This window comes from Polypterus senegalus, chromosome 16 (assembly GCF_016835505.1).
Source record: "Polypterus senegalus isolate Bchr_013 chromosome 16, ASM1683550v1, whole genome shotgun sequence".
Taxonomy (NCBI): Eukaryota; Metazoa; Chordata; class Cladistia; order Polypteriformes; family Polypteridae; genus Polypterus; species Polypterus senegalus.
In genome coordinates this window covers 58,196,988-58,212,923 of record NC_053169.1, presented here as the reverse complement: position 1 = coordinate 58,212,923, position 15,936 = coordinate 58,196,988, and the positions used below count along the sequence as shown (strand labels likewise).

Below are 15,936 nucleotides of genomic sequence, written 5' to 3'. Positions count from 1 at the left end.
AGATTTTCCTCTATTACGTTCTGGCTCAAAGAGGGCACACTTAGGCAACTTAACAGTTGTAATTATTTTGAATTAATTTGTAGAGATTTGTTTTCACTTTGGCATTTAAGAGTCATTTTCTAATGATCAGTGTCAATAAAGCCTAATTAAATCCACTATGATTTAATGCTGTAAAACATGAATTAAAGCTGTCTCTGTTTTTGTGTTTTGTTCACACTATTCCTGTATTTTTAACCTCGGAAAAGAAAGACTTTTGGAAATGCTCCCCAGAGTGGCATATCTCTGAAAACACCAACTCAGTGTTGCAGTAAGGACAGGTGAAAACATACTTTTTATGCTTGCATCCCACTGCTTGAGAAACACTAGTATGAGTAATGATCTAGAAAATCACCCTTAGGCACAAAATAAGTACTTTGTGTTAAGGCTAAAATACCAAAGAACACAAAGTACAATTTGTGTTAATTGTTTACTCATTTAAATTAAAACAACACTTAAGTATGAATTGGGATTGAATAAATAGAGTGGTGGTAAAATGAATAAAGGTTAAGAGTTACAGTGTATGAAGAGCTAAAGCTTTAAGAAAGCTGAGTAGTTCTGATTATTTACACAGTAATATAAACAAGCTGGCAATGTAGGCATCTTGACATTGACACTGGTCTTTTTCACCTTTCCTAGGTCTTCAGAGTTTGGACCAACTGTTATAAACCGACCAGGTCCACCAGTCATCGCCAGAATTCCTCCCCCCCTTCCCCCAAGGGTATCTCAGCAGACTGGAGGAAACAGCCTGATAGGCTACAGACCGTCTTATAGCTCCTTCACCTCTTCTTATGGTCCCTATGGAAGTTCATTATACAGCAATTACAGCCCATATAGCTATGGATATGGGGCAGCTTTGGGATACAATAGATTTCGGAATGATGATGTTCCTCCTAGCCGATTTGTGCAGCAGGCAGAGGAGAGCAGTAGAGGTGCATTTCAGTCTATAGAAAGCATTGTCCATGCATTTACTTCGGTCAGCATGATGATGGATGCCACGTTCTCCGCTGTTTATAACAGTTTTAGAGCAGTTTTAGATGTGGCCAACCACTTCTCAAGGCTCAAGGTTCACTTCACCAAAGTATTTTCTGCATTTGCTGTGGTCAGGACACTGAGGTACTTGTATCGAAAGCTAAAAGGAATGATGGGCCTGCAAAAAGACAATGAAGCTGAGGACCTTTGGGCAGATAGCGCAGGTGCTGTAGTAATTGCCGGAGAAGATAAGGCATCAAATTCAGTAAAATCCTGGCCAATATTTCTTTTTCTGGCTGTTATTCTTGGTGGACCTTATCTGATATGGAAATTATTAAGTTCTGCTGATGGAACCAATGACACAGGTGAATATTGATTTCTGAAGGTTTATTTTTTTCTTTCTATTCTCTTTTCCCATTACAGTATTAAAGTATAAGGAAAGATGATTCTAAACACTTTTCATGACAGAATACCTGTTCATGACACAAAGCTCGCTGTTCCTATTTACTCAATTCTTCTACAATAACTCCATGCCTAGTTTTGAAAGTCCTACTGTCTACCACAGCTACTTGGTAACTTATTCCATGTGTCTATGGTTCTCTGTGTAAAGAAAAACTTCCTAATGTTTGTGTGAAATTTACCCTTAACAGGTTTTCAACTTTGCCCCCTTGTTCTTGTTGAACTCATTTTAAAATATCAGTCTAGATCCACTGTGCTAATTCCCTTTATAATTTTAAATACTTCAATCAGATCTCCTCATAATCTTCTTTTGTTTGAATCTTTCTTTATAATTCATCCTCCGTAACCCTGCAATCAGCCTAGTCACTCTTCTTCGGACTTTTTCTAGCATTGCTATGTCATTTTTGTAACCTGGAGACTAAAACTGTATGCAGTGCTCCAGTTGAGGCTTCACCAGTGTGTTATGAAGCTTGAGCACAACCTCCTTGAAATTGTACTCTACACATTGTGCTATATAACCTAATATTCTGTTAGCCTTATTAATGGCTACTGAACACTGGCAGTTGATGGTGTCGTGTCCACTATAACACCTAAATACTTTTCATAAAGTATTCTTTGGTTATTCAGACCTGCCATTATGTACTCGTACTAACATTTTTACTTCCTACATGTAATACATTTACTTAAATTAAATTTCATTTGCCACATGTCTGCCCAAGCCTGTATGCTGTCCAAGTCCCTCTTTAGCAATTCAATGGATTCTAGATTTTTTGCCAATCTGCCTAGCTTGGTATCATCTGCATACTTAACCAGCTTGTTACGTATAATCCTATCCAAATCATTTATATTTATTAACAATAAATTTGTTATTAAAATCAATAAAATCCAAAAAAATATATTAACAATAGCAACGGTCCAGCCATTGACTCCTGTGGAACACAATATTCTTAACACTTGCCAATTCTGATAAGGTTCCTTGTACCTTAAACCTCTGCTTGCTGTATCTTAGTTTGATGCCCAACCTCACATGTGGCACTTTATGAAATGCTTTCCGAAAATCAAGATAAATCATATTGTATGCACCTGTTGAATCATATCCTTTTGTTTCTTCCTCATAGAATTTCAGCAAGTTAGTAAAACATGACCTCCCTCTTCTGAACCCATGCTAACTGTTCAGTAAAACTCCAGTTCTTGCCGTGTGTTGCTCAATCTTATCCTTAATAATTCCTTCCATTAATTTGCCTGTAATGTGTGTTAAGCTTACTAGCCTATAGTTGCTTGGATCTGCCAACTCACCCTTTTTTATATAATGGGATATTTGCCATTATTAAGTTCTTTTGGAATTTTTTCATTGTTCAGTGACTTCCTAAAAATATGCATCATGGGTTTGTATATGTACTCAGTAACCTCCTTAAGAATTCGAGGGTAAATATTATCTGGTCCTGGTGATTAGTTTGATTTCAGCCTATTTAATCTAAGCACTACCTATCCCTCTGTAATTTCCATATCATTCATTATGTCCTTAGTAGTTCGTTTTACCACTGGGAGGTTATCCTTTTCCTCATATGTGAAGACTTCAGGAAAAAATGTGAGTTTAGAGTATCTGCTTTTTCCCCGTCTGTATTTTTAAATTCTCCTCTACTATTCCTGATGCACTTCACCTGCTCTTTGACTCTTCTTTTACTAGTAAAACACTGAAATAATCTCTTTGGGTCATATTTTGCCTTATCTGCTATATTCCTATCTAACTTCCTTTTAACCTCCCTAATATCCTTAATTGTTGCCCTCATGTTCTCATATGACCTACGACTCACATTGGAGTTATCAGTCTTATACTGCTTATACGGTTGTTTTTTCCTGTGCTTCATTTTCAACTTGTTTCAGCCTTGCCAGTGCTGCTCCACAGCCTGACAACTAACTCTTTAAATTTGGATTGCAGAACTGACAGACTACCCTTATTATGCATGTCATTTGTTCTAACATGGACAATGACCACTGAATCCATCCCTGGTCTGGCCAAGATCCTCCCATCTGTGCACTTGGAAGGCAACAGACCATGTGAGACTCTTTCTCTGGCGCAAGCATGGACTTTAATTCTGCTAAGTTGCCAACTATCACTACCTCTGTCTTTCTGAAAACTGGTTTTGAAGTGGCCCGTTGGGGCCCATCATGCCTCCCTACCACCTCAGAATCTTCTGAGACACCTTCCAGCTCTGCACGGACCTGAAAATGGTGTGAAACATCAAATCCTCAGTTGATGCCCCCAGATAGTGTGAACGCTTTACCTCAAAATTTATCATGACCCACCTGCCACATTAGGGGGCTGCACACTATCTCTCTAAAGGACACCTGGGCCAGGTCTGTCAATTCTCTTATTACAAAGCAGGCCAGCCAGTTCCTCCAGTTCAGCAGCCCAGTGTTTGAGATGTTGGATCAGCTGGTATCTTCAACAGATGTAGTCCTCAGCAAAGGCTGGCTTCTCCAAGCCGTCCTCTAAAAGTCCAGCCTCCAAAAGGTCTTGCATTTTACTGGTCTCATTATTAAAATTTGACTGTGGATTACCAAAACTGCTTGTTTTCAAAGTATTTTGAATTAAATGATTTAACTTAAATGGTAAAATAAAAAAAAATTATAATAATAAGTGCAAAAACTGAAGGAGATGCTATGGTTATTTTACACTTTCTTGCCCCTTAATGAAGTTTAGTTAACCATAGTATTCACAGCCGCTCACCAATTCAGAATTTTATGAATGGTGATCAAAAAGTTTTGATTCTGAGCATGAAAATGGTTATTGAGTTAAGTGTTCCTATGTACCAAAATATGTGAATAACGAGGTTATGGCATTTGTGGTTTATAGTGCAAGTTTCTTGAGTATTATGCTATCATTGAATTTTTAACAGACAACAGGACCCCTAGATTAAAATGTCAATCTTTAAATTTATTATGAATGTATCATAAAAAAAATGTTACTTGAATGCAGAAACTCCAGATGCATTGTATGATATTGTGGTATTTTACAGATCATTTATGTTTTTAAAATGTTGGACTGTCTTTAGAAAAAGAAAAAGTCAGCCTTCTGCTTCTTAAACACACTCTTTCATGATGCATTTTTGGATAGATTTTTCTACCCTGCTCCTATGCTCTTGAATCTAAAGTTCTAGCAAAAGTGGACTTTTCAACAAACATTATGGCACCTTGAAAGTTATATTCTTTCACTTAAGATCCTTTACTTACTGCAGGTTTATTCTAGATGTTTTAAGTATCTCTCTCCACAAGCAAAAGCTGGTTTCCTTTTCTGACTAAAGATGATGGAAAATAGCTGCTATAGTTCTGATTTTCCATTTGCTAGCATAATAGTTTCAAAATAACAACACTAGAATCCCTGAAGCCTATCAAAAAACTCGTAATCCTGGGCCACCTTAAATTCATTCGCACTTCTCCATTAGCGTATTTTGTTTTATAAATGTGTCGATAAGTAAGCACAAACAGCAAACAGCCTGCTGACCCATCCCCCCACCCCCGCAGCTCAAAAAAAAAAGTTCTCCCAACTCAGGTCTTATTTATCTACTTATGAGGTGCCTGGAATTGTATAGGGTAAATAATATATTGTTATTTGGAACACATGCATTTCATGTGTCTTTGTGTACAACATTCTTTGTAAGTGTAGGATGACAGGAAATGTGAGAAATGCAAGAAATTTTGAATACATAACTAAAACGCAAACCTTTTCCATTTTCTGGTAATAACGACAAAATGTTGACATTAAGAGTATAATGTGTGAAGACTGAAGTCCAAATATCAAATAAATATTTTTACAAAAGGTGCACGTATAACAAAACAAGTGCACTTTTATTCAAGAGTATTACCGAAGAAAAAGAAATCGGGTTAGGGTACGATACTGACACAACCGCTTTGGTGGTGCAGCGTTAAGAACTGCTTACTCATAATCAAGAAGTCACAGGTTTGATCCTGGCCGCTTCCCAGAATTACCATTTTGAGTAGTGAGCTGCTCTTCTTGGTACTATTATACAATAAAAACATACATTTGATTTTAGCCTCTAACAGCTGGTGTAAATTTATGGTACCTGTAAAGGTTAGCATTTTTTTTTTTTTATTCAGTTTTATTCTCTGTCGCATTCACGCTTCCCCCGATCTGACAACTGCTGTTTTCAAATAAAGACATGCTATATCAGAGGTGAACTCAGATGAGGATGAGGGTTCTACATTGGAGAAAGAGAACAGAAGCCCTCCCTGCAGGAAACGTCCACTCACATGTAAGAACAATGCAGCTGTACCAGGCATAAAGGTGAAAGATGGCACTGTTTGGATGCAGCAACAGGTTGGCCGTCATCCTGCCACACGCATGTCCTTCAGCGAAATAGCAGGGCTTACAGAGCTCGCCAAGGTATCATGCAAAGTTCCGTTTGCAATTCTGTTTCTTAATGGTCTTGAACCTACACTTGCACAGATTGATGTAGACACGGAAGACACATGAAATGCACGTGTTTCAAATAACGATAGATTATTTACCATGTACAGCTCCAGGTACCACCCACACAGATAAACAAGAGTTGAGCTGGGAGAACTTAACCGAGTTGTGCTGCGGAGGTGGGGGGATGGGACAGCAGGCTGTTTGTGATGATCAACACATTTACAAAACAAAAGACTCTGATGGAGAGATGGGAAGGAATTTAAGGTGGAATGGGATTACAAGTTTTGTCATAGGCTTCAGGGATTCTGTTGTTAAAAAGAGTCTTTTCAATGTTGGAAATGCTCATTGTTGCCTTAGATGCACATAGTTTTGCAGTCTGCATTTTAGTTGGATTCTTACTTGACATACTTTGTCTAAAATAGATAGATAGATAAATCTTTATTATCATTGTCACTTTTACAAAGGAAAAATGAAATTGAAGGTACTGTCAACTTAGTGTGAGGCATAAGAGTTAAAAAACAAGAAAAGGAATAGTAATAAAAGTACATTACAAATAAATACAAGTTAAACTTGTCATATATACAAATTGTACTGGTTAAATGTGCAAACAACAGGTGTAACAAAAAATTTGGTCATCTGTTACATTTTTCCTGTAAATTTAAAAAAAGACACTTGCTGTATATACTAGTGTGGCTGCTCTTGAGGTATACAACAAAGTTGCTTGTGTTGCCACCCTTTGTATCAACGTGCCTCTTGCAAAGTGTAAGTATTAAATTAATTTTGTCAATGTCAGTAATTTACAGATTTTCTTCTCTGCCAACAAAATGTGTTTATCTGCCTTCCACTGCTAATGGAAAGAGTTGTAAAGATTTTGTTTTGCAAGTGCGCACATACTGTAACACTCAACAGTGAGAGCATGTTGGAGTCTGCTGAGTTTGTAGGGCTGCACGATAACAGAAAAAATGATTATCACAATTATTTTGCTCAAAATTTTAATCACGATTAATAATGACGATTATTCCTTTGGTAATGAACTTTTATTCACTTGTGTATTCTTATTGCACTTTACAGCCACAAATAAAGAAAAATAAACCAACCGAACATGTTTAGAATGGAGAGTTTTTCTTAGCTGTGGTAAATAAATAAAATTAAACTACCTCTTTTACATCAACTCGTAATAAAATCAAATAAGAATAAAAAACTTTTACAACATGTTACAGATTTTTGGCTAAGAACACAAGCCTGTCAACTTGATCGGGCTTTAGGGAAGACCGCAAGCAAGTAACTACATTTCTACCGGAACTAAAAGCCCTCTCTGAAGGAGAGCTTGTGGCTGGTATGCACAAGTATTTTTTTGCCACTTTTTAAAGCCTTGGGTAGATCTTTTCATGTTCTTTCCACCATTTTAATGGGTCCCCCTCACTATCCAGGTAGCTTGACTGCAAGTAAGATTCCAGCTCACAGGCTACACTGGATTTCTGGTTGTTAGGTGGCAAGGCTTGTTCAGCAGTTTTAAAGTAGCTTCCTAAAGTCATCTTTTTCTTTGGGGCACATCCAGCTTCAGCATCCTCCTCGCTGGTCTCTTGTGCTGTTTCTTGGGGTGGCACCTAAACACAGAAAAGGCATTTAGAACAAATTTAACTAATTGAGACTCAAAACACTAATATAGATCTCAGTACAGCTCATTTTTATTACCATCATTGCCAAAGTCTGCATCTCAGCTTTGAGTCTGGATTGAATTGTTGTTTTGTTGTCTTCAGCCGTGTATCTCATCTTAAATCGTGGATCCACCATAGATGCCATGTCCAATAGAGCTTGGATGTCTGGGTCACTGTATTTTTCGTTTAGGTACTCCAAAATTTTAGACTTGATTGCTCTTGACAGGTCAGTATCATCATCCTTAACTTTCAAGATTGATGCGTTGAAAAGATGAAGAACTGGCTTAACAAATGACATGCTGACGTACTTCTCGCAAGACAGTGCATCTGTAAAATTAACTAGAGGGTGCAAGGATTTGTTGATTGCCTCTAGTACATCCATGTCCTGCCATGTTGGGATAAGATGACGAGACTTCTTGTCAGATGACATGTGCAATGGCCTTTTGCTGCTCAATGATTCTCTCTATCATGGCCTGATGTGATCCCCACCTTGTTGGACACTCTGTTTTCAGTGAGTGCTTTGGGAGTTTCATCTCCTTTTGTGCAGCTAAAAACTCTCTCTTACGCTTCCAGCTGTAAGAGAAGGAGCTCACCAACTTTTTACAGAGCCCCACAGCTCGGTCAATTCTTGGATCCTTCATGGCATTCTCTTCAGGAAATAAACATGATCAGAAAAAAAAAACCGTAAGACACAGGAAGACTCTTGTTGTTTATGCAACTTTTGATCAGAAAAAAAAATGTTTTTTATTTCACTAATTATATACACCTACATAAGACAATTATCAAACATTTATTAATAAATAATAAACACTCACTTATTCTAAACTCAGGGTTCACTAACATTAACAGAATAGTATTTGACTAATCAAATATTTTTTAACTTTTAAATGTATCTAATTTGATAGATTAGCAGAATAAAAATGATGATTATTATACTGTAGACATATGACTCATTGTCATTATAATGTGTCATTATAATCCGGGGTACACAACTTTTTGAGTGTGTTCCTCAGGTGAGTAGCAGGAGCTGGTGTTTGGTACGCACTCCGCAGCGAGGTCTTAAGTGCAGATCGCTTCCGGTTTTGTGGTTTTTACTGTCATTGTGCAACTTGACGGAACACAAGGTTGCGTCTTGAGCGTAATATGCATTAAACAAATGTATTGCGTTTCATTAAAAATGGTATGAAAGAATCAGTTGTTCTTTTGTGATAAAACCAAAATAAAATAAAATGATATTTGAGTATGTATCTAATATCACGTGAGTGCGTGGCGCTTAAATATCGTTTAATAAATAATGTCACTGACTAAAGACTGTTGGTGAAGAGCGCACTGTCATTTGGCCGTCTTAAAGTAGCCGAAAATGCACACAGCTGCGCCTCATTTAAAAATTACCACTGCTACAAGCGGAAAACACGCAAAATTATTTTATTTCAAAATGAAACCACTTTGTATGGTGCTTTCTGCCGGTGCAGAATAGGGTCCTGAGTCGGAGGAATAAACACTTTTCGAACATAAACTAAACCGAAAGGACATAAAACAAATGGTGAAGGTGAAATTTTAATCGCACGCTGTCAAAAAACGGTCACAGTCAAGAGCTCTTCTGTTTTGTACGCGAAAGCGCTGTAGTAACAAAATGACGTTACACGTTCATCATTTTTGCCACGCATGCGTACCTGCGTACCAGTTATTTGCACCCCTGATTATAATATTACTAAAACAACAACAACAATTAATATTTTTAAATTGTCAAATTGTTTCAATATATCTGGGAAAAAAACATACAACATACCGATGGCTAAATGAAGTCTGTGACCAAAGCAGTGTAGCCTCGGCCAGTTATTCACAGATGCTGCCCTAATCATATTAGCTGCGTTGTCCGTTGTGATGCACACAAGTCTTTCTTCCACCAAGCCCCAAGCGGACATCGCTTCTTTGAGGCCCACTGCAATAAACTCCGCTGTATGGTCTTGTGGGAAAAACGAAGTTTGCAAAAGCTTGCTTTTCATCTCAAACTCGCTGTCAATAAAATGAACTGTCAAGCTCAAATACGGTTCCGCAGTTCTGCTTGACCATAAGTCGGTCGTGGCAGCAAAATATTCAAGACTGAGCCTGAGAATTTCTCTTTCTATTTCTTTTCGGCATTTCGCATACAGCAAGGGCATCGCAACATTGGAAAAATGATTGCGTGATGGAATGCTATATCTTTTATCAAGTGTTGCGATCATTTTTTTAAACCCCTCACTGCTCACGGTGGTTATTGGGCACATATCCTTGGCTATATGGTACGTGATTGCCTCTGTTATTTCCCGGTGTCTTTGCGAGCTAGGCAGGTATGGTATTGCGTTGAACAATGTCCCTGATATTGTTGTCTGTGTTGTGGATGGCTGGTAATTTTTTGTTGTTGCTGTTTGTGCCTTCAGTCGTTGAAATTCTTGATAGTGTACTTTGTGGTGGCTTTTAAGGTGGTTGATGAGGTTTGTTGTGTTACCTTGGGACATTTGGACGGAACAGGAGCAAAGTTTGCACAAGACTTGTACCTGATCAACATCACATTCCTCGAAACCGAAATAGTTCCAGACAACTGAGTATGACCCCTTTTTAGGAACTAACGATCGCACTTCTGCACCTTCCTCACGTTGCTCCGCCATCATATGTTTATTCTGACTGACTGTTATTGCTGCTATTGACTTCTACAGCTTCAGAAAGCGATTGCAATCTAGACGCAGTAACGTCATAGTGACGCAGTCCAATCCGTAAACTCCACCCATAAAAAACTGTTTGGTCTTTATACTGTAAAATCGCGACAATACTTATTAACTGATCGTGGGTCATAAATATCGTTATGACAAAACAAAGATTAATCGTGCAGCCCTACATCACACACAGGCAGTGAAGTCCTCTTATTTATTATTATTAGTAGTAGTAGTAGTAGTTTTTTAAAGAGCTAGCCTAGCTACCTTAATGCAGCTGAAACACCAATATTTTATTATTAGAATTATAACTCGCGTATAAGTATAAAGGTTGTAAACTATCATTAAATACTGTTAAAACTAAAATCATTATTATTGTTTGATGCCAATACCGGTATGGGCAATGTAAAGCACAGCACTACATCCATGCATCTTCTACATTTATTAGACTTTAACAAACCTCCAAGAAAATGAGCCATAATGCTTATACTGTGAAAGCACTACTTGAGATTGTTGGTTGAAATTGAATTCATAGTTCCCAGTCTGAATGTTTCAAGAAAGATCACACAAATTTGTGTTAATAAAAACCCCATTACTGTATATCATTCTTTATAAACCTTATGTGGAATTTTACCCAAGGTTATGATTCTCCCATTTGTTGTTACACATAGGGGAACCTTGTCTCTGCCATATACTGAAATTCAAGTCATGTATTATATTTAGATATTTATGAATGACACTATTTGTTTACTTGAATTATAGTTTGATAACTATGTGACGGATAAAGCAGTATTTTAAAGCTGTTGTTACTGTTAGTATTTTTGTAACATCTTATTGATTTTATTAAAAACAAGTACCATTCTATGCAAGCCAATCAAATTTGACAAAGCTAAATTCAAATCAGTCCCCACCCGTGAGAAACAGAGCAAGGCCAACAGCCAGAGTAAAACTTTTAGAGTAGAAAAAGGGGAGAAAATCCTTTTCCAAAATGTAAGTGCTTATTCTAAAATGTTGTTGATTAGATCCTGCCAGGTTTTAAAAAAAGTTTTGAACAAATCCTCTAAGTGAGAATTTTATTTTTTCCAATTTCAGTGCATAATATCAGTTGGCCAATGAATTGAAAGAGTTGAGTAAGATAAGTCTATGTGCCAATAGTGAAGTAAAGGCTTTTCGGAAACGTTGAGTAAGAGATCCTTTTCCCACTGTTCTTTTATACAGTACAGAAATGCTCTCAGATTTCTCAAGACTGATCAATATTTCTTCTGTAATAGAAGTAGGTGGGAGGTGAGGAAAATTGGGCAGATTTTGTTTAGCAAAGTTTCTAATTTGGAGGTAGTGGAAGAATTGTGTTGATGTAAAGTTAAATCTGGAGTGTAATTGCTCTTAGGATGCAAAGGCGTTATTTATGTACAAATCTCCAAGTGATTTTAATCCTGTATGCTTTACACACATTAAAAACAGTGTACGTTTGAGAGGGTGGATAAAGGTGATTATCATGCAGAGGTGCTACAGATAAAAGCTTTTCTATCTTGAAGTAATTCCTACATTGGTTCCATATTCTCAGTGAATGAAGCACAATTGGGTCATTAGTATATTGACGATAACTCGTATTTACTGATGTACTAAGCAAGGAATATAAAGAAGTACTGCAGGATTATATTTCTGTTGTGGACCAAGCTATAAATGTTGCTAATAAAAGGGGAGCTAACTTAACTGATTTTTTTTTATAAAATTTTGCAAGGAAGCCATCAGGGCCTGCTGCTTTACCACTATGGAGTGAGTTTATAGCACCTAGTAATTCTGAGAGTGCCAGAGGTTTATCCAGTTCCTCTGTACTGAGAGTATCTGGTTGTGGTATCTGTAATGCATCCAGAAATGCATTAGGTTGTGTCTTGTCTTCTTTAAACTCAGTAGAATATAATGATTTATAGTGGTCTCTAAATGTGTGCATTATATTTTTATGGTCACTGATTTTTGTCTCTTGTCTGTGTTGGTAACTACTGGTATTGCATTGTGAACTTCCTGCATATGGATTTGATCTTATTGGCCTTCTCTAAATATTCATAGTAATGACGTTGTGATTTAAAAATGAGTTGTTCTGTTTCTTTTGTTGTCAAGAGGTTGAGTTCTGAATGCAAAGCTGGTCTTTTCCTATAAAGTGCCTCATTTAGAAACCTGCCATGTTCTTAAACTATTCTGGTAATTTCACTGATTAACTCTGATGCCTTCTTGGTTTCCAATTTATTTTTCTGGGAGAGATATGAAATAATCTGTCCTCTTAAGAAAGCCTTGAGAGTTTCCCACCGTATTCCTGCAGAGACTACTGAGGATGTAATTGTCTCTAAGAAAAAAATCTATTTTTGGATCTTGGATATAAACTCTGTACATTTCTCATCTGCTAATAAAAGTGGGGTTAAGATGCCAGCTGTAAAATGACTATATGGGGTATAATGATTTGAGCTCCATGATCAAAGGGGCGTGGTCAGAGATAACAGTAGTGTCGTACTTGCAAGATGTAATCGTGGGCAAGACATTATCTATAGAGAAATAATCAATAAAAGTGATGTACTGGTGAAAAGGAGTATGCTCTTGAGTTTGGTTTTTTAAAATCTCTAAAGGTCTGATAAGTTGTGATCAATTACAAATAGCGTAATTGTTTTTGCAGTGTTAAATATCATTGCCCCTGTTACTGTTAGTATTTTATACATAGGTCAGGGTGCTTCTTTGAGCAGTTATAATATCTCCTGCTGTGTATGGCACACATTCAGCAGACACATTTGTCATTGGTATACACAAATGCTGCTTAGCTAGTTTGGTCAGGAGATGGAACTCTTTTCCATGACTCCAAAGGGTTTCTAGAAATAGACAGAGGTGTAGCTTCTTTATACCTTTTCATCTCCTCCTCTGCTTTTTCTAAGGAAGACTTGGTAGGTGTCTCACAAATATATTCAAAAGCGCTGCCAAGTAAATCAGCCAGGGCATAAGACACTTTTTCTTGGCAGGTGAATGGGAGTTCTTCTCTTCTTTGGAATAGGCTGGTATAAGTTTTCTAAAGCTATTATCCTCCAATTCTGACCATGACTGTTCCTTCTGAATAACCAACAAACAAAAAATGCAGTTGTTAGGAAAAAATGTACACACCTTGCACTTAATCTACCTATCTGTCTTGTGCACCAACACACCCAGTGAGAGAGACACTGCTATACTCTGAATGCATAGTCATCAACTGAAAAGAAACAACTTTTAAACCATATTGTAAGCCTGTAATATTTGACAGACTTTCATGAATTTTAGTTTACCTGAGATGCTTCCTGCTGCTCCACTGCTGCAGCTCTGTGGATCATTCTTGTCAGGAACAGTACCACATAAAGTGTGGCCATCTCCTGCTCACACACCGTTTGTCCAGGTCCTAGTGAAGAGCATCTTTTATGTCTCTAACAGAGGTTATCTCCCACACTGCTTTGTTTGGCATGCAGAGTCTGTGCATGAAGTGGGGCAGTGACTGAAAATGCGGGGGTTATTGTCATCTGATATACCACAATGTGAATGTCATAATCTCATTCTTCTTCACAGACAGTAGTGCAACAGTGATTCCTGGTTGCTACTCAAGGTTAATGTTCAGCCATATCGTGTAATCAGCCTGTGCTGTGGAAGATCAATAGTTTCTGTTTTTGCTGCAAAGCTTGAAAGCCTTGGGTACTTCTGGGGAAAAAAACAGTGATGCTTATTCTTCATTGTAGGTGCATGACAGCCAGTAAGTGTACACTGAACCGCCAAGTTTAATGTATGCGCATAGCATTTAACATGAGGAAAGCCAGCTACCTGAGCTGCAACAGGCACATTCGCCACGTTGTTGGTAACTAACACTGTCATTTTATTCAAATTTAAATCCCCATTCCTTCGTGACATTGCGAAGTAGCTCAGCCATTTTAGCCCCGGATTGACTTTCACATCTGATTAGGATTTATAGAATGTAAGAAGATAAGCACCATTCTTCAGTCATATGATGCAGTGTTACTGTAACATAACACTGCGTATTTCACGAAGTCTGTGAGTCACATGTCAAGGAAATCCTTTATGCTTTACAGAATAACTGTTTTAATTACAATTTAACCTCATTGTATAATTTAAGGACTGCTGTACCTGAGAAAAAGTGTCGTGATGGAATAACATACCTCGGCTCGAGAGTGTAAATCATGTCATGGAATTCTGCATTTTCTAATACAGTGTATGGGCAAAGGTCCTCGCAAATAAAATATGCAATAGACTTGGTTATCTGTTTTGCCTTATCACACAAGGGAACTCATTTAAAGTTGTGTCCAAAATTTGCTACTTACTTGGCATAGCTGCCGGCTCCCCGCTATCAGAGTTTATCTCAGGCTGGTGTCGAGCATGAGGCACGCCAATATTAGTAGTATTACCACAGTACTTGACTTTGCTATGGCAAATTTTGCATATGGCTGTAGTCATCTCAAGTTCTCCATTGAAATCAAAAGTGAGTCCAGGCTTTTAATTGCGATGGCACTGCAAAATTCTGTCAACCACTTTGATCAGTCATGCTCTCTTGTTGAACTGTTTTCACAATGTGTGTTCTTTCAGCAAAGTATGGCCTTGTGCAGTAGCCACATGTGGTTCTTATTGTAGCAGCATAAATACTGTAAAACTGTGCATTCTGATTTTGATAACTACATCAGTAACTTTTTATCATGGGCAATGTCCTTCTTACATGCAGCTGATATTTAACTCCCTATAGAGAGAGAGAGAGAGGTTGGGAGCAGGCCTGTCCATAGTAATTAATCAAATGGTATGGTTTACTTGTGTTTGCATCTGGTTACATTTTGTATGTCGGCACTTTTTTTTTTTTCATTTAAAAATTTATCTTTTGATCAGACTGACAATTCGATAATCGCTGTAGTTCAGAATAGCGATTTGTACATGAATTTTTCTTCCAAACCCAACATACTATATTTAAAGCTTTACATTTAACTAATATTGTATTTATCATCCAAATATATTCCCAAGTTAGAATTATGTGAAGATCCTCATATTTTGTTGAATTTAAGTTTTCCCCATAGTTTTCATGCGCGATTGTACTTAACCAGCTTGTTTGTTATATTCTTATTCAGATTATTAAAAACGACAGCACTCCCAGTTCTGATCACTTTCTCACTTTTAACATCATGCAAACTATAAAAGGTTTCTTGTAGCTTAACTCATTTTACAGTACATTTTGAAATGGAGACTCAAACATGACACTATAACCTATATTGAAATATGTTTGTGTAACAGCATTCACATGCCAGTCTTGATAAGAGTGACAGTATTTGTAATTAATGTAATGTAATTAGTGTTTTTGTCTCCCTCCCAAAGTGACTACAAACTGGGCAAATGGAGATGATGATCATGTGGTTGCAAGGGCAGAGTTTGACTTCAGTGCTGCTTCAGATGAGGAAATTTCTTTTCATACTGGGGATATGTTAAATTTAGCACCTAAAGGTAAGTCAAATCTGTTGATTTTGAAAAGCACTCTTATGCATTATGTGTAATTGTAAATTTTCTTTTTTCCCTTCTAGTTTCTTTGGTCTTCCTATAAGTACAACTTTTATATAGTATTTCTTTTTTCTTTGCCCTCAACATTTTTCATTTGGATTATTGTTTCATATCTTACTATGTTAAGTGATATTTTATG

At 37.2% G+C, this 15,936-nt stretch overlaps 1 protein-coding gene across 1 annotated transcript in view; it reads left to right on the top strand.

Annotated features, from left to right (window-relative positions):
• pex13 (peroxisomal biogenesis factor 13) overlaps nt 1-15,936 on the top strand; it is a 37,476-nt gene that overhangs the window by 14,092 nt on the left and 7,448 nt on the right. Inside the window, exons 2-3 of the mRNA XM_039737780.1 lie at nt 676-1,373; nt 15,618-15,743. Coding sequence (XP_039593714.1) covers nt 676-1,373; nt 15,618-15,743 — 824 coding nt within the window. The remainder of the gene's footprint in view (nt 1-675; nt 1,374-15,617; nt 15,744-15,936) is intronic.